The 25,737-nt window shown below is 41.2% G+C and overlaps 1 protein-coding gene across 1 annotated transcript; it reads right to left on the bottom strand.

The window, feature by feature from the left end:
* Nucleotides 1-4,287: 4,287 nt before the first annotated feature.
* On the bottom strand, nt 4,288-23,140 carry LOC139474826 (uncharacterized). Its single transcript, XM_071257969.1, has 6 exons — nt 22,799-23,140; nt 18,391-18,672; nt 13,970-14,359; nt 10,648-10,770; nt 5,509-5,592; nt 4,288-5,331 (listed from the first exon to the last, which is right to left on the bottom strand). Exons 1-5 carry the CDS (start codon nt 22,857-22,859, stop codon nt 5,522-5,524), a joined length of 927 nt encoding a protein of 308 aa, XP_071114070.1. The 5' UTR covers nt 22,860-23,140; the 3' UTR covers nt 4,288-5,331; nt 5,509-5,521.
* Nucleotides 23,141-25,737: the final 2,597 nt, after the last annotated feature.

Here is a 25,737-nt window from a genome sequence, read left to right as displayed (position 1 = left end):
TCACTGTCATGTTTGTCCTCACTGGGAATGTTTGTCCTCACTGGCCATGTTTGTCCTCACTGGGCATGTTTGTCCCTACTGGCCATGTTTGTCCTTACTGGCCATGTTTGTCCTCACTGGGAATGTTTGTCCTCACTGGGCATGTTTGTCCTCACTGGGCATGTTTGTCCTTACTGGCCATGTTTGTCCTCACTGTCATGTTTGTCCTCACTGTCATGTTTGTCCTCACTGGTCATGTTTGTCCTCACTGTCATGTTTGTCCTCACTGTCATGTTTGTCCTCACTGGTCATGTTTGTCCTCACTGGCCATGTTTGTCCTCACTGTCATGTTTGTCCTCACTGTCATGTTTGTCCTCACTGGTCATGTTTGTCCTTACTGGAAATGTTTGTCCTCACTGGTGATGTTTGTCCTCACTGGGCATGTTTGTCCTTACTGGCCATGTTTGTCCTCACTGTCATGTTTGTCCTCACTGTCATGTTTGTCTTTACTGGAGATGTTTGTCCTTACTGGTCATGTTTGTCCTCACTGTCATGTTTGTCCTCACTGTCATGTTTGTCCTTACTGTCAGGTTTGTCCTTACTGGTCATGTTTGTCCTCACTGGTCATGTTTGTCCTCACTGGTCATGTTTGTCCTCACTGTCATGTTTGTCCTCACTGTCATGTTTGTCCTCACTGGTCATGTTTGTCCTTACTGTCATGTTTGTCCTCACTGGTGATGTTTGTCCTCACTGGGCATGTTTGTCCTCACTGGGCATGTTTGTCCTTACTGGCCATGTTTGTCCTCACTGTCATGTTTGTCTTTACTGGAGATGTTTGTCTTTACTGGTCATGTTTGTCCTTACTGGCCATGTTTGTCCTCACTGGTCATGTTTGTCCTCACTGGGAATGTTTGTCCTCACTGGCCATGTTTGTCCTCACTGTCATGTTTGTCCTCACTGTCATGTTTGTCCTCACTGTCATGTTTGTCCTCACTGGCCATGTTTGTCCTTACTGTCATGTTTGTCCTCACTGGTGATGTTTGTCCTCACTGGGCATGTTTGTCCTTACTGGCCATGTTTGTCCTCACTGTCATGTTTGTCCTCACTGTCATGTTTGTCTTTACTGGAGATGTTTGTCTTTACTGGTCATGTTTGTCCTTACTGGCCATGTTTGTCCTCACTGGTCATGTTTGTCCTCACTGGGAATGTTTGTCCTCACTGTCATGTTTGTCCTCACTGTCATGTTTGTCCTCACTGTCATGTTTGTCCTCACTGGCCATGTTTGTCCTCACTGGTCATGTTTGACCTTACTGGTCATGTTTGTCCTCACTGGTCATGTTTGTCCTTACTGGCCATGTTTGTCCTCACTGGTCATGTTTGTCCTCACTGGTCATGTTTGTCCTTACTGGCCATGTTTGTCCTCACTGGTCATGTTTGTCCTTACTGTCATGTTTGTTCTCACTGTCATGTTTGTCCTCACTTGTCATGTTTGTCCTCACTTGGCATGTTTGTCCTTACTGGCCATGTTTGTCCTCACTGTCATGTTTGTCTTTACTGGAGATGTTTGTCTTTACTGGTCATGTTTGTCCTTACTGGTGATGTTTGTCTTTACTAGTCAGGTCATGTTTGTCCTCACTGGTCATGTTTGTCCTTACTGTGCATGTTTGTTCTTACTGGTCATGTTTGTCCTTACTGGAACTGTTTGTCCTTACTGGTGATGTTTGTCCTTACTGGTCATGTTTGTCCTCACTGGTCATGTTTGTCTTTACTGTGCATGTTTGTCCTTACTGGGCATGTTTGTCCTTACTGTCATGTTTGTCCTTACTGGAACTGTTTGTCCTTACTGGCCATGTTTGTCCTCACTGGTCATGTTTGTCCTTACTGTCATGTTTGTCCTCACTGTCATGTTTGTCCTCACTGGCCATGTTTGTCCTCACTGGTGATGTTTGTCCTTACTAGTCAGGTCATGTTTGTTCTCACTGGTCATGTCATCTTTGTCCTAACTGTGCATGTTTGTTCTTACTGGTCATGTTTGTCCTTAATGGAATTGTTTGTCCTTACTGGAAATGTTTGTCCTTACTGGGCATGTTGATCACTTCATATCTAATTTTCTGTTCTTCTTTGATGACTTGGTTGCAAACTGAACAGACAACATCATTGAATACTGTTTGTTACTGTAAATTCAGTCTTTATTTATTTATTCAGTATCACTTTGTGATTAGGTGGGAACAAGTATAAATGCTTCATCAGTTGGTCAGACTGTGACCGTACTGTGTACCACTGATGACGCACCAAACAAGTCTTCCAAAACTTCAACACTTAGCAGCTACAGGGAAGGGATTCGAGGAGAGAAAGGCAAGTTGGAACACTAATGTGTTTATAACAGTATTATTATTACCGTATTTGACATAAAAAGCGCCCAGGGTGCTCTCAAAATTAGAAATAGGGGGCTCTTATTAGAATATTATGTTGGTGAAAAAATAAGTTGAAAGATAAATTTTGTGGTTTATAGTGACAGCCTGAAATGTTTACGTACGACAGATATATTTTTCCAGAATTTAATTGCCCATAATTAAGGGTGCAAATAACACACGAGTGTGTATTATACGCGAACAAAAAAGTCTTGTGTACATTGATCAATCGGAAGGGGTGGTAATTGGGATTGTTCACTTGCCAATACATCAGTAAATATCGCCGTGGACGCTTATTACGTCAAATACGGTAAGTGTCTGCTATTGAGTAAAAATAAAACTTTTCAAGGATTTTAAGATTAAGAAAAATACAATAAAAAAATTGAATACACTGAGTAGAAGAGACAAGCAATTAGCACCATTTTGTTTTAAGCTGTAGAAGTTTTGTCAGAGAGACTAGAGCCAGAGAGGCTATATTTAAGTAAGACTATAAGCAGACTACAACAAATATACATATATTGCATCAATTCTTGTAGCATTTTGAGAGACTATAGCATATACAGGATGAAACAATACCATTCTTCACATGAAATAAAAACATCTGTTTGAAACACACAGATGGAAACGAATATGGGCACAATGAAAAATACAGGGAAATAAACTTTACTGTCAGTACATTTGAAACAGACCCATACACATTCAACACATGTCAGACTCAAATGGTGAGATGTGTTTGTGTGCAATGTTTCCAACACACATTTGATAGACAAGGCCCTCAACAGAGAATCTAGGCAGGAAAAACAACATCTCGTGTTGGCTCCGGCAGTTTCATATATGGTCAATGATAAGGCCAATAAATTATGTCATGAGGTGGTGAGAGGTCAAGGTTGGTTGAATAAAACTTCTCAATAAAATGTTTTGGTACATTAAAGTGGAAGTATAAATGTTATCACTCACCCTGGTATCCAGCTTCTTACTGGAATTGGATAACTCCCATATGAACATAGATGGGACATTACTCAACAAAAAAAGAAAAGAAAAAAAACCACCACAGATAAAATCTCTCAATCGGCAAGAAGACAGAATAAAACTGTGCACTGATTTCATAATTTCAAGATTTGTTATAAATGTATCATTAAATGTGTATCACCATTTAAAATTTAATTTAAATCATAGCCTTTTTTAAAACAATACATATTTTGTCTTAATGTAATGTTTAAGGGACACACAAACATATTATAAAAACAGTCAATATCACACTTTATGTCAATATTTATCACCATATGGTTTAGTTTTATGAAAGGCACTAAAATGGACAGTTAATATTGTCATAAACCAATTGGAAAAGATCTTAGCGCTTTGCCTTTTATATCTCTCATGAAATGGCACGAAAGTTACTTGTACAATGTTCGTAGGGTTTAAATTGTTTTGTGGAAAGTCTCCGTGCAGAGACAAATACAACATATAACACTAACAGTCCGACAACATTCCAGTTATATATTAAAATGATTGGAGAGGTAGTACACGCAGAAGCAACACAAGCATAGAGTCGTTTTACTGACCAAGCACCGAGTATGAAGATATATTACATGAACACACCACCATCAACACAATAGCCTACCTGTTAACGAGTACTTTGCAATACGTTTGATGTCACAATAATGCCAATCATATACACTGCAGAGTATAACATCTTTAATACATAGCCAGCACCATCGACTTAAAGAACAAGACTCAATGAGCATGAGCCCTACTATTGAAAGACCTACAATCCATCCTGGTTATAATGCTGGTTTTTTTTCTCAGAACAGATTTCTGCACAAAATCCCCAGGCTATAATGCCACCCTGGTTATGATCACAATGCTAATGTTTTTCAGAACAAAGGTTCCAATACACCCAATCAATTGCCCAAACTGTAAATTCCAGCTTAATGATCTGATGGACTGTATTGACAATACAGTGGCCCCAATTGTTTGTTTTTTGTTTAACGCCACATTCAGCAATGTTCCAGCTATATGATGGCGGTCTGTTAAAAAGCGAACCTGGACTAGAAAATCCGGTGATTGACATCATGAGCATCAATCCACGCTCAGTACAATGTGGCATCAACCAAGTCGGCGAGCCTGATCACCTAATCCAGGTTGTTGCCTCTTACGACAAGCATAGTTTTCAGTCACCAACAAATTTATCGGATCAGTTACTTTTGCCTTAGTATATGAAGAGATGGGGTTCGAGACTGCAGGGGTCTTAGGGTGTGAGAGAGGTGGGTGCTGCTTCAAAATATCACACCTCAAATGTTGTTTCCCTTTTAAACTGCTCTACGTCTCACAGGGTGAAGGAAAGCAAAGTAATTGTTCAGTAAAGCATGTATCTGGTATAAAAGAAATATATATTCCGGCATAGAAGGATTCCAACCAATCTTCTGTAATTGTTCAGTAAAGCATGTATCTGGTATAAAAGAAATATATATTCCGGCACAGAAGGATTCCAACCAATCTTCTGTAATTGTTCAGTAAAGCATGTATCTGGTATAAAAGAAATATATATTCCGGCACAGAAGGATTCCAACCAATCTTCTGTAATTGTTTAGTAAAGCATGTATCTGGTATAAAAGAAATATATATTCTGGTATAGAAGGATTCCAACCAATCTTCTGTAATTGTTCAATAAAGCATGTATCTGGTATAAAAGAAATATATATTCCGGCATAGAAGGATTCCAACCAATCTTCTGTAATTGTTCAATAAAGCATGTATCTGGTATAAAAGAATTATATATTTGGTGTAGACGGATTCCAACCAATCTTCTGTAATTGTTCAGTAAAGTATTTATCTGGTGTATTAGAAGGATTCCAACCATTCTTCTGTAATTGTTCAGTAAAGCATTTATCTGGTGTATAAGAAGGATTCCAACCAATCTTCTTTTGCCGTGTCATCGGTCCTGAAACATGACGAGCGCATGAATACACCAACAAAACATGTAATGTCAACTGATTATCATCACTGATTCCAAACTTTATGTTTAGTGTCAGCACTGGTTTTATAATATTAATATAAACAGCATTAAACTCGTCATGCTTTCCATACATGGCTTGGTCTTGTGGATGATGTCACTTACAGTAGTCCTTGAGTTAGGCAGCACTGGACATCACAACGGCAGTAACCATGGCAACTAGACTGGTCAATGTCAGCTGAGGATGACCTGAAGAGACACAAAACCAAAGAAACATATGACATAGTATGACATGAACACGAATATGATGTTCTATTTATTACATAGAGACGAATTTCAGTGTTTACCTATCAGAACAGCAAGTCACAACAGCAGCGGAACCACAATTTGTCAAATGACGTCAACAATCTTCAGCTATGATGTCGTTTCTAGTGTGACGTCATTCTGACCTCACGTCACAATAAGATTTGATTGATGTCCGGGGGATGGAAACAATACACTGTTGTCTCGTGACGTGATATGACCATAGTGAGTGAGTGACTGAGTGAGTGAGTGAGTGAGTTGGGTTTAACCCTGCTTATAACAGTATTCCAGTTATATCGCGGCGTGTCAGCTTAATGTGGGAGGAAAGCTCGAAGTGATACAGGTCTCAGACATTTACCACTTCGGTGAAACCCACGAGCACGGGTATGGTGCCGACAAACCTAGAAACATAACAGGGTTTAACCGTGATTCGAACCAATGATCATAGGTTTCTGGCGTCCCAAAGGGATGCAACTCTGCACAGCAAATCGGGGCGCCTTAGACGACTGGGCCACCCGTGCCACTTGATATGACCATAGGGCACATACAGAATACTACTCATTCTCGTTAGATACCATTTTTACGAAACAAGTCGACTTTCTTAAAAATGGTATCTAAAAAGAATGAGTGTTCTATTGTAATTATTACCCACTTTAGATATATATTTAAGTGTAAATACATAACAACTTTTGTTCATTGACCAAACTGAAACTGGTTGCAAAACTGGTTGCGCATGAATATTGATATATGCCCAAATATGGGGATTGTTTACAGCTTTGAACGAAGGGCAAGGTCACCACCGGAATAAGAAAAACAACGGTGATCTACTCACAGCGTTTTACGCTAGAGATCAGGAATGTTTTTGTTCACATTTGGGATATTTTGGGCCACATGATCAGAAATCAGGCACTTGTCTACAGAGTTTTCCTGAGGTCTGTGTGTGTCCGACATCAGGTAGCACACCCTTAATATACATACACCCTGAGGTCTGTGTGTGTCCGACATGAGGTAGCACACCCTTAATATACATACACCCTGAGGTCTGTGTGTGTCCGACATGAGGTAGCACACCCTTAATATACATACACCCTGAGGTCTGTGTGTGTCTGACATCAGGTAGCACAACCTTAATATACATACACCCTAAGGTCTGTGTGTGTCCGACATCAGGTAGCACACCCCTAATATACATAGACCCTAAGGTCTGTGTGTGTCCGACATCAGGTAGCACAACCTTAATATACATACACCCTATGGTCTGTATAGACTGTCTGACATCAGGTAGCACACCCTTAATATACATACACCCTATGGTCTGTGTAGACTGTCTGACATCAGGTAGCACACCCTTAATATACATACACCCTATGGTCTGTGTGTGTCTGACATCAGGTAGCACACCCTTAATATACATACACCCTATGGTCTGTATAGACTGTCTGACATCAGGTAGCACACCCTTAATATACATACACCCTATGGTCTGTGTAGACTGTCTGACATCAGGTAGCACACCCTTAATATACATACACCCTATGGTCTGTGTGTGTCTGACATCAGGTAGCACACCCTTAATATACATACACCCTATAGTCTGTGTGTGTCTGACATCAGGTAGCACACCCTTAATATACATACACCCTATGGTCTGTATAGACTGTCTGACATCAGGTAGCACACCCTTAATATACATACACCCTATGGTCTGTGTAGACTGTCTGACATCAGGTAGCACACCCTTAATATACATACACCCTATGGTCTGTGTGTGTCTGACATCAGGTAGCACACCCTTAATATACATACACCCTATGGTCTGTGTAGACTGTCTGACATCAGGTAGCACAACCTTAATATACATACACCCTAAGGTCTGTGTAGACTGTCTGACATCAGGTAGCACACCCTTAATATACATACACCCTATGGTCTGTGTAGACTGTCTGACATCAGGTAGCACAACCTTAATATACATACACCCTAAGGTCTGTGTAGACTGTCTGACATCAGGTAGCACACCCTTGATATACATACACCCTATGGTCTGTGTGTGTCTGACATCAGGTAGCACACCCTTAATATACATACACCCTATGGTCTGTGTAGACTGTCTGACATCAGGTAGCACACCCTTAATATACATACACCCTATGGTCTGTGTAGACTGTCTGACATCAGGTAGCACACCCTTAATATACATACACCCTATGGTCTGTGTAGACTGTCTGACATCAGGTAGCACAACCTTAATATACATACACCCTAAGGTCTGTGTAGACTGTCTGACATCAGGTAGCACACCCTTAATATACATACACCCTATGGTCTGTGTAGACTGTCTGACATCAGGTAGCACACCCTTAATATACATACACCCTAAGGTCTGTGTAGACTGTCTGACATCAGGTAGCACACCCTTAATATACATACACCCTAAGGTCTGTGTAGACTGTCTGACATCAGGTAGCACACCCTTAATATACATACACCCAGGGGTCCGGAAAATTTAAAATCCCAATCGGACATTTACATTTATGCCACGCCCCCTTCAAACAGCGTGTTTTAGTACGACTTTTTACACACAAATTACAAGTTGTTACGTATTCATAATATGATGAATTATGAATTGTTTCAATTTAAATTGTTTAATTTACCGGACAATTAATAACAAATAATATCATTTTAGATATATATGGAAAACATACGTTTGTTTCTGTTATAATAACGATCTGTCAACGTTGTGAACGGTCTAATTAATATTCATGAGTCTGCTCAAGTGTACGCGTTGTAACATTTGGATCGAGACTATTATCCCATATTTGGTTATCACGTGACCTCACGGGAAAAGTGTTTTTTTTAAACTAAAGATTATTTAAAAACAAGACAGATAATATCATCATAAATCCTAAACTATCGTTGATAGCAGTAGTTATTTGAATACTTTTTCATCTGTACTTAATTATTGACCATAAAAAAATTTGATATCGATCGTCCGAGAAAGCAAAATGGCGGTCAATCAAGATTCAATATACGACTAGCTACTGAAAACAATAAAATCTGCAAATCCTCGTTGTATGTCAACCAAGTGAAAGTCGTTAGCCACGACTTACAAAATGATCATTCAGACTTTGAGGGTTTGGCAGATCCGCTCGACTGATCTGCATCGGTCGACTGGCTGTCGTCACGCTTTCGCTTCTTGACTGAGGTTACGTATCGTAGCATTGTGAGGATAATGAGGTACATCGATGATGCAAGGTATTTATGTACAGTTGTAAACACATTTTACTCAAATCAACAAGATGTTCTCAGTAATAAATCCTCGATTAATCAGTGTCAACTCAGTTTATTGCCTATTACAGTGATTGACCGATTGGACTATCATTCTAGGTACGATGTATTTACAGCAATCAAAACAAACAAAGCTTGTCAGTGTAGATAATCTTCTTTGTTTTACAACTGCAGACAGAAATTGCTCAGTCCTAACTGTTGATCATGTCCGGTTAAACTTTAAGAATGTCCGGACAGAAAAATTTAAATGTCCGGTAAGCAATATTTTAGACCGGACATTTGAGATTCCCAATCGGACATGTCCGGCGCATATGACGGTTTCCGGACCCCTGCATACACCCTATGGTCTGTGTAGACTGTCTGACATCAGGTAGCACAACCTTAATATACATACACCCTAAGGTCTGTGTAGACTGTCTGACATCAGGTAGCACACCCTTAATATACATACACCCTATGGTCTGTATAGACTGTCTGACATCAGGTAGCACACCCTTAATATACATACACCCTATGGTCTGTGTGTGTCTGACATCAGGTAGCACACCCTTAATATACATACACCCTATGGTCGGTGTAGACTGTCTGACATCAGGTAGCACACCCTTAATATACATACACCCTAAGGTCTGTGTAGACTGTCTGACATCAGGTAGCACACCCTTAATATACATACACCCTATGGTCGGTGTAGACTGTCTGACATCAGGTAGCACACCCTTAATATACATACACCCTATGGTCTGTGTAGACTGTCTGACATCAGGTAGCACACCCTTAATATACATACACCCTAAGGTATGTGTAGACTGTCTGACATCGGGTAGCACACCCTTAATATACATACACCCTATGGTCTGTGCAGACTGTCTGACATCAGGTAGCACACCCTTAATATACATACACCCTATGGTCTGTGTAGACTGTCTGACATCAGGTAGCACACCCTTAATATACATACACCCTATGGTCGGTGTAGACTGTCTGACATCAGGTAGCACACCCTTAATATACATACACCCTATGGTCTGTGTAGACTGTCTGACATCAGGTAGCACACCCTTAATATACATACACCTTATGGTCGGTGTAGACTGTCTGACATCAGGTAGCACACCCTTAATATACATACACCCTATGGTCTGTGTAGACTGTCTGACATCAGGTAGCACACCCTTAATATACATACACCCTATGGTCGGTGTAGACTGTCTGACATCAGGTAGCACACCCTTAATATACATACACCCTATGGTCGGTGTAGACTGTCTGACATCAGGTAGCACACCCTTAATATACATACACCCTATGGTCTGCGTAGACTGTCTGACATGAGATGGCAGCACCCTAAGATGCATGTGTAAAAATACACCAAGTTTTGATATATCTGGAAAATGTAGTTCAAGGAGTATTAGCTCCATTCTAAAGTCTACACTCATAATGTTCAAGAGTATCGACTCCTCTGTATGTGATATTGACATGGAACAAACATGTCGGTGCTGCCACGCAGATACTCAGGTTGAACTTTAAGCAATAGTTCAGCACTATCACGGCAGGGGGACACCAGAAATGGGCTTCATACATTGTACCCATGTCAGGAATCGAACCTGGGTCTTCGGTGTGACAAACACTTAACCAGTACGTTACCTGTCCGCCCCTACTTCGGTTGAGGCAAAGCATGACTATAGAAGCAGGAACGTGTGTTGGACATACCGGTGTAGGTTGGAGCGGCTTTGTTGGTTGGAGCGGCTGTGTTGGTTGGGGTGACTTTGTTGGTTGGGGCAGGTGCGCTTGGATGTGGCGCTCCATTGCAAGACACGGTTGTGGCTGATGTGCCTACAACATATACAAAAGTACATTCGACATTCATAACATATCATATGATCCTTATGTTATTCATTGCTTCATAAGTTGTTAAAATAATAAAGCTACGAAACCCTTCCCAAAAGCAGAGTCGATTGTACGAGTATTAAATAGTGATGATACCAGGTGTTTGTGAAAAGGAGAGTGCATCCTCCCCCATTGGTGTTGCAAACACATGCAAAGGCAAGTCAATTGTTCACCTGACAAAACACGGGACATATGGTACAAGTCACAATATGGAATTGCATCGGACATCTCTTTTGTAACTGGTGCTTCAAATTATGAAATGTCCTCCACATGTCTCCCATAAATCATTCTGAAAGCTCTACTGAGGCCTTGAATGCTGTAACCTTGATCAAACAACTTCTGAGCAAGACTCATATGATGCTCTTTGAAATCTTGGCAAAGAAGGCAAATCAGGCATATGCACCACTGGCTTCAATATGTTAGAAATAATAATAATGGAATGTTTAGCTTCATATGTCTTTATTGCCTTGATATTCAACTACTTAACATGGCTCAAGTTTGAGGCCATGCATACAAAGAGGTTATCACGCGAGTGTATTTGGGGATGGTAAATATCCTGCATTAGGAATAAACATTGTATTTAGCAAGCCTTGGCGAGCTAAATACATAGTGTTTATTCCTAATGCAGGATATTTACCATCCCCAAACACACTCGCATGATAACCTCTTTATCATAAAATGTCATTCTTTAATTCTGTGCTTTAAAATCACAAACAAACATTACCTAAACATTGTGAGTTTTCCTGGAATGTGTGCATTAATAGTTATTATGTCACAGAGTAAGTGATGTGTCAGTCGGACAGTGACAGTAGCCAATATAGTTCCAACCGAAATCTGTTTCTTATACAGTGGCGAAGCAACATATACGCAAAACAACAGTTGTTTTTTATTGCCTTTCGCGGCAATCCATCGGTCTGTCCGCTAGAGTAACTGCCCTTTGTCAAAGAGAAGCTACTCTAACCCTAGTCTATGAGATGTTACGGCCACAGTCAGACGTTGTTGACAGTCGGTCTGTCCTGTCATAACGTTAAGAAGTGTAGTCAGATGTACACACAGCGACAAAACGAAACAAGGTAATAATTCAAACATATTTCGGCCAAATCAAACTATTTTGATTTGTGGAGAAGGTTTCAAGCCGCAGAGGTCTACAAGCACAGAGTTGCCAAAACTTATAAAATGCCTTAGCTACGTCACAGTTAGACACTGATTTTCTGTATATTAGACTTCTCTTTTGATAATGATAGCAATTATCCCTGTAGTTTATCCAGATTCCCGATGGTTAATTCTCGATCGCCGAATGACGGGTGCGACGCCATGTTTGTTTATAAACAGTGAAAGTAGTCCTACTTGACCTTTGATATTTGCATCTCTATCCGCATATGACCCCAACAGATATCGTTTTTATCCGTTGGCTTTATCCTGCCGAGAAACCTACCCATTATATGATAAATTAGCCTACACAATCATTTACAACTACTGTCCTTCCCATTCACTGTGCATTCTGTTTCTGGCGGAGTACTTCCCAGCATATTGGAATACTTAATTCCCCAAATAAAAAGGATTGTTTTTAGATTTTGTTGGAATTTGTTCCCCTGTACTTTTTCTAATGTCTTATACACAAAGATCATTGATGTCTGAGAATATCCTTCCCTGGACTTCTCATTGACCTTGGCAATTCTTTTGGTTCATGTCATGAATTGGTCAAAGGTCAAGGTCATGAGAAAGAAACAATTAACATATAAGGTTTATGGTTACACTTTCTCAAAAAGTAACAAATACATTTATCATCAAACTTGGATACACCTTCCCTATGGAGCCCTGATTGGAAACGCTTTGGTCAAAATAAGTCAAAGGTCAAAGTACAGCTTTTTGTCACATCATTGTCAGATTCTGATGTTATCTCTATAGCCATGTTTCTCCATATTTCAGGAAGAGACAGAGTGCCATTGTTCCCGCGGCACACATAAATAGGAAACGGCACGCTTGAATTTTATATTCAGTGCTTACTGGGCAGTCATTGTCATTAAAGGTACTTAATTTTTTTTCCTGTCTTGACAAAATTAAATCCCATTTCCTCCATCGTTTCAGGCGTTTGAGTATAGGTAAAATTACATTTGAATGTAAACGCATCTTTCCTTATTTTGATGGAATAACATGACTTAAATAGGCCTTTCATTTCAAATGAAGTGCTTACTCGTGGAGATTCTTGTGAAAAACCTTACAGAGGATTGCTTTTTGTCTAAAAAGAAAAACCTACTGCTGCAACTTCTAATAAAGTTTTGGGCAGCCAATTATCACCGAGTGCGAGTGCATTGAAACTGAAAAACTGAAAAAATGTAATGCAGTCACCATTGACATGGTTGTGATTAAGTGCGTATTTTATGAAAGATATTTTGTGATAATCTCTCTGTACTATGCAAAATATCAATATTTATAAGCATAATTTTTTTCTGCATCCATTCTCTACATTTGTGCTTACCAGACGTACAAATGTGCATCTCATAAAACCCTGCATGTTCATTGTCAGTTACAGTTGCACCCTTACAATCCTGACATTTGGTAATTGTGGGATCTAAAGAATTTTTAATGAACAAGGTTTGGAAGTAGTCAGTAAGTGAGTGAGAATGGTTTTACACAGCTTATATCACAGCGGGACACAAGAAACAGGCTTCACACATGTGGGGAATCGAACCCGGGCCTTCGGTGTGACAAGCAAATGCCTTAACCGCTAGGCTACCCTACCGCCCCATCTGAGAGTGGTCGATATCTTTAGGCCTTAGAAGCATTGAGGAAATGTCAGTGAAGGGACTGCACTGTTTTCACAAGTATTTGCAGACACCTCTGGCTCTAATACTTACTTTACCGTCCGAACACGCCAAGTTTTGCGAGACTACCACGGCGCTCTTTGACAATCCCGGTGAAGAGGAAGGTAGTATGACACCCAATGACGTAGACGTAAAAACATAACCATGAACTTGGATTATTCATCGTGCATAATTCATTCCGAAGTAACTCATATGTCTAAAAGCTCCTTCATTGGAAACCTCCCTCTGCTTATCGACAATAAAAGTATTAACGGAGGAACTGGTGCAGAAATGTCTACATCCAGTAACATGGGCTGCCCTCCGTGACACAACCCTCTTACCCTTCACTCTCATCCACAAGTAGTTGCCGTCTTTGCCCTCCTTCCCCCCGGCATTGTACACCAACTGCACCTGCTTCACATTCTTCAATTCCCAAGCAGAAAATGGATTTGTACCAGAATATCTAAGTCCCACAACAGTGTTTACTTCTCCAGCTCTGGGATGGACGATGGAACCTGCAGTCATGGTATATTTGTCGGTGTCGTTGGCGCGGGGCAGGATCAGGGCCTCAATGACCTGCATTGTCATTCCTGCTCCCCGGATCTCACAGGTGCAGGTCTTGTTTGGGTAGTCTACGCTATAGTTCCCTGGGTAGTTTGGAGACTTCAGATACAGGTAACTGTCCACCCCGGATGCAACTCCGCCCACACTGCAGATGTCAAGTGGGGTCTCTGGAAAACAAACCACACTGAGTGAGTGAGTGGATTACACAACTCAATATGAAGATGCCATTTAGTGGTTCTTTGAAAATCTTAGAAAACATTTTGTGAATGACCTCAATATTTTGTTGAGTATAATGTTAATACCGTATTCGACGTAATAAGCGCCCCGCTCTAATAAGCGCCCACAGCGATATTTGCTAATAATATTGGCCAGTGAATAATCCCAATTAGCACCCCTTCCGATTGATCAATATTCATAAGACTTATATATTCGGGTATAATACACACTCGTGTGTAATATGCACAGTCACTTAATTATGGGCAATTAAATTCTGGAAAAATATATCCGTCGTACATAAACATTTTAGGCTGTTAGCATAAACCACGAAATTTATCTTTTAACTCTGTTTTCTTTTTCACTAAAATAATATTCTAATAAGAGCCCCCTATTTCTAATTTTGAGAGCACCCTGGGCGCTTATTACGTCGAATACGGTAATAGTTTTTTTTCTATATCCAAGGTCATGCTTCCGTAAGATATATTCTGGTCTATAGATTATTAGCTGAGTGAGATATTACATATTTTATTAGTACTAAGAAAGACTAATAATCTCTTTATCATTATAGGAGTACACTCCCTGAATGACTGACCCATTTAGCATTTATAAATAATGTCCAGCCATATGTTTGCTAACAGAAGCACTCACTAACCAAGATGAACTTTTGTGTGACATTAAGCAAAGTCTTTTGAGCAAGCTGGCTTCGCATATTCGTATAGAATTTGTTACAAGTAGTTCCTGCTAGGTGATCTCACCTGCATATTTATCGGATCATGATGCCAAGTTCATCAGTGACCTGGCTGAGTGAGTGACCTGTGACCTGACTAAGTGTGTGACCTGGGACCTGACTAAGTGTGTGACCTGGGACCTGACTGAGCGTGTGACCTGGGACCTGACTAAGTGTGTGACCTGGGACCTGACTGAACGTGTGACCTGGGACCTGACTAAGTGTGTGACCTGGGACCTGACTGAACGTGTGACCTGGGACCTGACTGAGTGAGTGACCTGTGACCTGACTGAGTGTGTGACCTGGGACCTGACTGAGCGGGTAACCTGGGACCTGACCGAGCATGTGACCTGGGACCTGATTGAGCGTGTGACCTGGGACCTGATTGAGCGTGTGACCTGACTGAGCGTGCGACCTGGGACCTGACTGAGTGTGTGACCTGGGACCTGACTGAGCTTGTGACCTGGGACCTGGCTGAGTGTGTGACCTGGGACCTGACTGAGCGTGTGACCTGGGACCTGATTGAGCGTGTGACCCACGGGCCTGACTGAGCGTGTGACCTGGGACCTGATTGAGCGTGTGACCTGACTGAACGTGCAACCTGGGACCTGACTGAGCGTGTGACCTGACTAAGCGTGTGACCTGGGACCTGGCTGAGTGTGTGACCTGGGACCTGACTGAGCGTGTGACCTGGGACCTGAATGAGCGTGTGACCTGGGACCTGACTAAGTGTGTGACCTGGGACCTGACTGAATGTGTGACCTGGGACCTGACTGAGTGAATGACCTGTGACCTGACTGAGTGTGTGACCTGGGACCTGACTGAGCGGGTAACCTGGGACCTGACTGAACGTGTGACCTGGGACCTGACTGAGTGGGTAACCTGGGACCTGACTGAACGTGTGAACTGACTGAGTAACCTGGGACCTGGCAGAGAATATGACCTGTGACCTGACTGAGTGAGTGACCTATGACCTGGCTGAGCATCACATGACTGAGCACATGACCTATGACCTAACTGCAGTGTGACTTAAGTGTGTGACCTGACTGCATCATGTGACCTAGGTGTGTGACCCGATTGTGACCTGAGTAAGTCAGTGACCTGTGTGCTTGTGTGACCTGATGTGACCTGGCAAAGTGTGTGACCTCACTGAATGTGTAACCTGTGACCTGACTGAGCGTGTGACCTGGGACCTGACTAAGCGTGTGACCTGGGGCCTGACTGAGTGTGTGACCTGGGACCTGACTGAGTGTGTGATCTGGGACCTGACTGAGGGTGTGACCTGGGACCTGACCGAGCATGTGACCTGGGACCTGATTGAGCGTGTGACCTGGGACCTGATTGATCGTGTGACCTGACTGAGCGTGCGACCTGGAACCTGGCTGAGTGTGTGACCTGGGACCTGATTGAGCATGTGACCTGGGACCTGGCTGAGTGTGTGACCTGGGACCTGACTGAGCGTGTGACCTGGGACCTGGCTGAGTGTGTGACCTGGGACCTGATTGAGCGTGCGACCTGGGACCTGACTGAGCGTGTGACCTGGGACCTGAGCGTGCGACCTGGGACCTGAGTGAGCGTGTGACCTGGGACCTGACTGAGCGTGTGACCTGGGGCCTGACTGAGTGTGTGACCTGGGACCTGACTGAGCGTGTGACCTGGGACCTGACTGAGCGTGTGACCTGGGACCTGGCTGAGTGTGTGACCTGGGACCTGATTGAGCGTGTGACCTGGGACCTGATTGAGCGTGTGACCTGACTGAGCGTGCGACCTGAGACCTGACTGAGCGTGTGACCTGGGACCTGGCTGAGCGTGTGACCTGGGACCTGATTGAGCGTGTGACCTGGGACCTGATTGAGCGTGTGACCTGACTGAGCGTGTGACCTGGGACCTGGCTGAGTGTGTGACCTGGGACCTGACTGAGCGTGTGACCTGGGACCTGACTGAGCGTGTGACCTGGAACCTGACTGAGCATCACATGACTCAGCACATGACCTATGACCTGACTGCATTGTGACCTGTGTGACTTAAGTGTGTGACCTGACTGCATCATGTGACCTAGGTGTGTGACCTAAGTAAGTCAGTTTGCTTGTGTGACCTGGGACCTGACTGAGCGTGTGACCTGGGACCTGACTGAGTGTTTACCTGGGACCTGACTGAGCGTGTGACCTGGGACCTGACTGAGCGTGTGACCTGGGACCTGGCTGAATGTGTGACCTGGGACCTGATTGAGCGTGTGACCTGGGGCCTGACTGAGCGTGTTACCTGGGACCTGATTGAGCGTGTGACCTGACTGAGCGTGCGACCTGGGACCTGATTGAGCGTGTGACCTGACTGAGCGTGTGACCTGGGACCTGGCTGAGTGTGTGACCTGGGACCTGACTGAGCGTGTGACCTGGGACCTGACTGGGCGTGTGACCTTGGACCTGACTAAGCGTGTGACCTGGAACCTGACTGAGCATCACATGACTCAGCACATGACCTATGACCTGACTGCATTGTGACCTGTGTGACTTAAGTGTGTGACCTGACTGCATCATGTGACCTAGGTGTGTGACCTAAGTAAGTCAGTTTGCTTGTGTGACCTGGGACCTGACTGAGCGTGTGACCTGGGACCTGACTGAGTGTGTGACCTGGGACCTGACTAAGTGTGTGACCTGGGACCTGACTAAGTGTGTGACCTGGGGCCTGACTGAGTGTGTGACCTGGGACCTGACTGAGCATGTGACCTGGGACCTGACTGAGCGTGTGACCTGGGACCTGACTGAGCGTGTGACCTGGGACCTGACTGAGCATGTGACCTGGGACCTGACTGAGTGTGTGACCTGGGACCTGATTGAGCGTGTGACCTGGGACCTGGCTGAGTGTGTGACCTGGGACCTGATTGAGCGTGTGACCTGGGACCTGAGCGTGCGACCTGGGACCTGACTGAGCCTGGGACCTGACTGAGCGTGTGACCTGGGGCCTGACTGAGTGTGTGACCTGGGACCTGGATGAGCGTGTGACCTGGGACCTGACTGAGCATTTAACCTGGGACCTGACTGAGCATGTGACCTGGGACCTGACTGAGCGTGTGACCTGGGACCTGGCTGTGTGTACACTAGCTTGTACTGTCCACCCCTAATCTGCCTCAGACGACTTGATTCACAGGCTGCCTTGAGACAACTGAACTATTGCTAACTGAGGCATATATACACACTCACTCACTCACACAATCTGACACTCAAACGGATAAAGTAATATCCAGACAATACATACCAGAAATACACTCATAAAGTAACGTAGGTTGATAGAAGTTCGTCTTGTTACAACTGTCTTCTACCCAGCTTTTCCTCACTGTCTTGTTACACCCTCTGACACCGGTGCAGTCACTGTCAGTACTGATGTAGTATCGGGTAGAGCAGCTGCCAGGCTTACAGTCATCTGTCATCTCTTGCACATTTGTATCGATGAAATACATCATCTCATGTTCCGGGCAGGTGATACTGAATGTAGTATTGGCATCAGAGGTACACGGCTTCACGTCCTTCACGTCGTCACCTGGAATGAAGTAGAAGTATGGCCAGAAGACACACATAGTACCTAGCGTTAAAGGGAAACAACACTCCAATTTGGAAAGTTTTTAAATATTGATCGGCATTGTCTTCTTGGATTCAAAATTTATGATTCGCTTATTATGGACTATAGTTTCAATTGGTTTGACTTGTGTTCGGTGCTATTCTCGCTGCGATGTGTGAAGCGACACCTGTTGGAGGATCAAAGCATGAGAAGCTGTATATCATAACAAAGGTATACAGTAAAGAGCTGCAGCCAAACTGACATGTGTTTTGTTCTGGATTAATATATGGACAACTTGAAAGGGGGTCAACATTGAACAATAAAAACCTACAGAGAATTCAGGTAATTGATGAGGTGATAACACTCTCTATTGATAAAAAATGTGAAATTCAGATAAATTACCACTAAATATGATGATTTACCATTTACATTGTATTTTCTGTTCTTCTAGGCAATGTTTTATACGCAGAAGTAAAGACTAACGAGTGTATTTTCTCGTGAACTAACCTGGATAGTATATATAGCTGTATACACCTATTCTACCAATCTGCCAGTGATTCGGCTAAAAAGATACACAACAAAAATAACTTCAAAGAATATTGATGCCATGATGGAATGAATAGTATCTGAAACTATTATTTCATCAGATATAAAATATTCCAACATAGACTTATTTTAGTTCCAGCTTTTACTATGTATATGTAGAATAATAATAACCATAAGTGTAGCACTTTGGAACAACTGATTGTCAGATATGTTTTAGGTAGGGAACAATTTGATCACTTGCCGTTGAGGCTTCCTGTGTTCTTGCTACAGCAAATGAATGAAAACAAAATGCAAATATCGTAATTACAGCCGACAAAAGTTATCTGTGTAATATCAGGCATCACCTTGTTTGAGGAATGTATCTGCAGATATCCACATAAAGGAACAATTTATGCCGGTACTATCACGGCAACCATTTATCGTAAGTATTGAATATAATTATTATTCTTATCATTTTATAGTTATCGGATCTCCTTACTGATATAAATTTAGCAAGTGAGTCTGGCCGTTCTGTTGTAATTTCAATTTCAAATAACCATGACCACCTGATAACTCCCAGTGCAGTTTATGGTAGCTGAACAGACTTAATACAAATCCTACACAGATTGTGTAAAGAATAATTAATTGATTACATACCATTAACCCAAACTATTTATCTATTTGTTTTAGTCAAGGTGTAGAAAATTTTGACCTCTTGACCATATCTAGATAGATGTCAGAAACTAACTAAATTGATATGTTGATTATATTTATCTTATCATGCTTATTGTAACCTATTAAGAATTTACAATCATAAACAAATCAGAATTTTGCAACTGTTGGTGTATTTGATGTATATTGTAATGGACTCAAATACATTCCAATAAAATATTAGACCTCTAGATCTACCAGTGCTGTTGTGATTGTGAATAGTAGTTATTCTAATTGTCAATGTTGACTGATTCGATAGCATGAGGTGTAATATTTCCACTGAACTATTACATAAAAGGCGTCTAAATATTTAAATTGAAGTACAGTTTGATCTGCAATTTTGTAAACAATATTTCTACCAAAATAATATTTACTTTTCTGTACCAAAATATTCATATCATGAAATGAACAAAAACCCAACTAGTTAATGGCAAGTAAATGTTCAATCTACATATGATCTTTAAGTAATGTAAACAGACAGATCACTCTTTAACAGTCTGTAACATTTTGCTTTTGTTGACAATCTTTAGAACTTTAGTTAACTTTAATCAAGTTAAGTGGTGTGATCATTTTGATAATTCAATCAAGATGAGAAATTAAACAAGTATTAATACATAGAGGAAATTTGTTTTCCTTCTCAAATAATGGTGATAGCATGAAATTTATCTCATATTGTGATCTGACAAAGTTAATACAAAAATAATACATCTTATTCATATTATATTTACTTTGTGCGCTTCATGACCTTATTCAGAAAACCATAGTGTCAATGAGGCAGACTGACTGTAGGGCTGACAAAACGGGATATTTCACCTGATTTTAATCATCACATTTCACTATGTATGTTTACAGCATTGTCAATCTAAACAAAGTATTTCATGATTAAATACATACCGTATTCGACGTAATAAGCGCCCTGCTCTAATAAGCGCCCACGGCGATATTTACTAATATATTTGCTGGTGAACTATCCCAATTAGCACCCCTTCCGATTGATCAATGTACAAAAGGCTTATTTATTCGTGTATAATACACAATTAAATTCTGGAAAAATATATCTGTCGTATATAAACATTTCAGGATGTCAGCATAAACCACAAAATTTATTTTTCAAGGCTGTTTTTTTTTCACCAAAATAACATTCTATTAAAAGCCCCCCATTTCTAATTTTGAGAGCGCCTTGGGCGCTTATTACGTCGAATATGGTAATACAAATATCAGTACCAGTTACATTCAAACAAGGGTGAATTTCTGTGTGACATTAATCTAGGGAACTGTAGTACCCTGTCATTACCCGCATCTGTTGTGTTTACACAGAATATACAGTTTGAGTTTTAGACATATCAGATGAATTGATACCTTCAAGATTGTTCTTAACTAGCAAATAATATTAATCACTGTGATTAATTTTCCTAAAACATCTATTTCAGAAGAATATTGTTTTCTGAATAAACAATACTCTGTCTACTCTGTTGATTTCCTTTCTTCACAGGGAAGATGTATGCTGAAACTGAAACCATCTCGGTGATGGATATCTGGAGGAGCCTTCTGCTGATAGTGACACATTGTGCTTCCTGTCACATTTCACTTAAACAGGACAATGAGGTGCAAAGCCATATTCACTCACTCACTCACCAGCCACATGGGCAATATTTATCAGACTCATGACGTTTGAATAAAAGTATTCTACAAAAACACATTGTACCATTTGTTTACAAGCAAGAAAATTATTTTCTCCTGGAATTTAATTAGGTGCTTTTGACTGACAAAGACACCTGGGCCAAGCTGAAGGACATGTTCAGTTTTGAAAAGTCTGAATAACTGAAGTGAACAATAAACAGGCTTTCATTGTGAGAAAGAAAGGCATGAAAATTTTGGTTTGTTTCTTTGTTAAATATGAGGAATCCAGATAATTTTAGATTGCTGCATCGCAGGCACTCACTAATATGCGACTATAACATTAATCAGAATTATTTGATTAAACCAACACACATTTTATTTGCCTGTTCTAGATATAAGAATTGATTTTAATTATTTGGTTTACAGGTTGTCCAAATTAGAATAAAAGTGATTCCATTAACATACTGTCAGGTTTTGGAAACAGGGAAAAAATAACATAGGGGATTATATTTCAGATAGTTTTTTCCCCGACCTACTTTGACATTTTATTACTGACTGAACAGACTGGGGGACATTAGTAATTCTCCAAGATGACATTTTATTCCATTTTGGGAGTAAAACTAAACAACATGGACATGGTGGATATATTTTAAGCATGCTAAAATTTTGTGAGATATCATGACTTAATAAATGAAAGCATATTACAATGACATAATTTCAATACTTCCTGCGAAACTAACATTTTCTCATCATGAAACTTGATTATCTACATGTATGATATGGTATAAATAATCAGTTTTGGATAATTAAAAAACAATGTAATATTTTACTAACAATTTTATTAACAATGTAATACTTTCTTGTAGCCAGCTTTCAAGAGCGTGTATGTAGACTATAAATATATATTTGTATATTTTCTTTTGAAACTTTATGAAAAGAATAGTTTGGTATTTCTGTTTGGTATATAATCATATACATTTATCTGCATGAACTTGCTTACACAAAGTACGTGATGTGGACTTTCACCTTTGAGGAAGCCTTGGCGGCCGAGTGGCTCAGATTGCTGACTTTGTGTGCTGGCGATTAGGTGCCTCACTCTGGCAGAGTGGGTTCGAATGCCGGATCAGAAACTGTTATCCCAAATGTAACATTTGTTAGTGAAGATTATGTTATCTTCAGCCGGCCTAGCCCAGTAAAGATCAGTAAAGGTTTGCGTTTAGTTCTAACACTGTATGGTCGTAGTTGAACTCACCTTGCACCATGAGATGTAGACTGTACAGGAAGCACACAACAGCCAGCCTTGTCGTAGCCATGGTGAGAGATTGGGGACTTGAGGATGCGAGTGAATGCAGTCTTGGGGTATCCCGGTACTCGCTACGTATTGACAGTATTGCACAATATCTCTTACAGCCTTCACTTTCCGTCCGCGTTCACAATGTCACTGACTCATCAAGACCAACAGCTGTCATTTCATTTGCATCTTCATAAATCAATAATGGTTATAGCACCAAAAACACACTATGGTGCAATGCACCAGAGACCGCATACCGAATGCACTATAAGGCGTGGTCGTGTTACAGTAGAACGATTCATCGGTCGCTCTATAGCGCGGTAATTGAGCGTATGGTAGAGCTCTGGAATCGTCCGGTAAACTGAGGAGGGGCAGGTATGCTGACGATTGGTTGGTTGAAAAACGCTGGTCGGCAATATTGATCCAGCGTACACCAGCAAAATAATTAGGCCTAAGTAATTGTGAATAAAACAATAGAAAAACAGGAAGCTCGCGAGTGTAAAAGAGGAATCATTTAGTGAACTAGGAATTGTAACGCATCAAGTTCTGATGTTCTTCAAATCCTGATAGCAAGGAATTGGCACTACTCTAACGCACCTGTATTCATAATGTGCGGTAAGCAGTGTAAAGTGACAGGCGAAAATAACACTATGTCTGTTTCCTAGCCCCCATCTGCTTGAACAGAAATCTCGACTTAAATATGGCGATCTTCATCAACACAGATACTTTCGTGAGCAAAGCCATATTATTTGTTAAAAATAAATAAACTGATTGTCCCCCACTTTAACCTTCCTGAAATGGGCCTCTCTTTACCGAACGTGCTTTGTTGAAATACTATTTAGAGGCGGACCATACGGCATATAAAGAGAGATGGGGGCGAGTATTTTGGGTAAACATTTTTTCTTCATTTTTAGAGGCTGAGATTTTTTTTATAAAGGTGAGCTGAGATTTGTTTACGCCGCATTTCAAATTCAACATATATGGATAGTGGACAGTGTTATCACTGTTGCTGTGAATCAAAAGAGTGATTGATTAAGAATTTAATCCCGACAAAACGGAATCAATTGAATTTTCAAGAAAATGTAACGTCACTGTCTGGTTTTCTTTGCAAAACAAGGACGATAATTGTTCTTCTGGGTCGGATTCCAGCCCCGCGATGATGGTCCCTAACAGACTGGTCTCCTCCTCAAACCAGGGATGCGTCCTACAGTCTCCGTAGCAGTGGCATTGCGATGACGTAGGCTGGACAGTCGAATGTAGCGATCCTGTGCAGGGGTGGTAACTCTTGGTCGGCCGGTTCTCGAACTGTCTGCAGTGGAATTGAACTGTTTGTATCGGTCATAAATGGTGCTGTGGAGTTCCATCTTTGAATACGTCCTATGGCGATGTTCCGATCGACAGCGCGGAGTCTCGTTATTTAAGATCTTGAAAAATGTTGACAATTTAAGGACATATTTTTGGCTTATGCTTGCCTTTTTATAACCACTAACACGAGTTACGAATGCCATAACTTGCACGAGCATTTTGCATTACTGTTTTCCTCCATGACATTTTTGAACAAGTGTGAAAACAACGTCGTTTAAGACATTGCAAATCGACAATGGTTGCGTTTTCACGCACCCTTTGTCGAATATCAGGCCACCAACATTTTCCAATAACATATATCCAATTTATATACCAGATTTTTTTGTGTCGTAATGAACTACATACCACCTGTGCGTGTTTTTAAGAGTGTAAGTATAATGATAACGAAATACATAAATAAGCATGAAAATATTTTTAAAACATTTCTAAGAATAGATTATTACATAGTGTTTGTTAATGTTATTCAGCAACAGTCATAAGAGGGAGACACGCCTTGTCCTAGACTGGTTTATCTGGCCTAGAGCGCTTCAGCTGCTCGCCTGCAGCCGCTCGAAGGCGAAGAGAAGGGTACCAGTTCAGCTCTATCAGACCAATTTCCCCATACAGCATTTTGCAGTGGTGAAACGTTGACCCATTTCCATGAAGCGGGTTTGTCTGTCGAGAGGGGAGGGGACAGGCCTACAGCATATCGCTAAGCTGGAAACGTTGACCAAGTTTCCGTGTAGCGAGATATTAGCACTTTTGAACAGTGTGAATAATTGTTTGTTTGTTGTTTAACAATATTCAAGCTGTATGGGTTGCTGAATAATTGACGTGTCAGGCTACAGGAGTAAACATATTACCATAAGGGAGTATGGTTCATGGATAAAAATATTAAATGCAATAAAAACGATATGGGTTTCAATATCTGCATGTCTCCACTGATCTTATTCATTATAAAGTAATAGCAACCTATGCTTGTTGTAAAAGGCGACTAACGGGATCGGGTGGTCAGGCTCGCTGACTTGGTTGAAGCATGTCATCGATCCAAATTCCATGGATCGATGATCATGATATCAATCACTGGATTGTCTGGTCCAGACTCGAATATTTACAGACCGCCGTCATATAACTGTAATATTGCTGACTGCGGCCTAAAACAACAAACCAACCAACCATTATAAAATAATATTACAACAAGGTAGCTATTACTTTGAAAAGAATATATATGACAAAATATGAAGAATTTGACCACTGTAGATATATCAATGTCAACAGTATCATGAATACCACTATGATTGTGTCAACTTAATACCTCCTGTTCCTTGAAAACAATAACAAATGTTTCAGGAAGTCATTGTTGTGAAACCATTTTACTGGTTTTGTTATCATAATCTGTTTGTTCTCTTTAATATTACATAAATATTTAAACTGAAATGTGCACTATTCTTATTCATGATGCTGAAGGTGCCACATGTAAATTACAATATAGATACTTGCATCAAAAGGTAGGTATGCTACAAAAAATTCTTTGCGCCGTGTTAATTCTCTGATCA

This window comes from Haliotis cracherodii, unplaced genomic scaffold (assembly GCF_022045235.1).
Source record: "Haliotis cracherodii isolate W230 unplaced genomic scaffold, xgHalCrac1.p SCAF_3, whole genome shotgun sequence".
Classification (NCBI taxonomy): domain Eukaryota; kingdom Metazoa; phylum Mollusca; class Gastropoda; order Lepetellida; family Haliotidae; genus Haliotis; species Haliotis cracherodii.
Note: the sequence above shows the minus strand (reverse complement) of the source record. Positions and strands in the feature narration are given on the sequence as shown.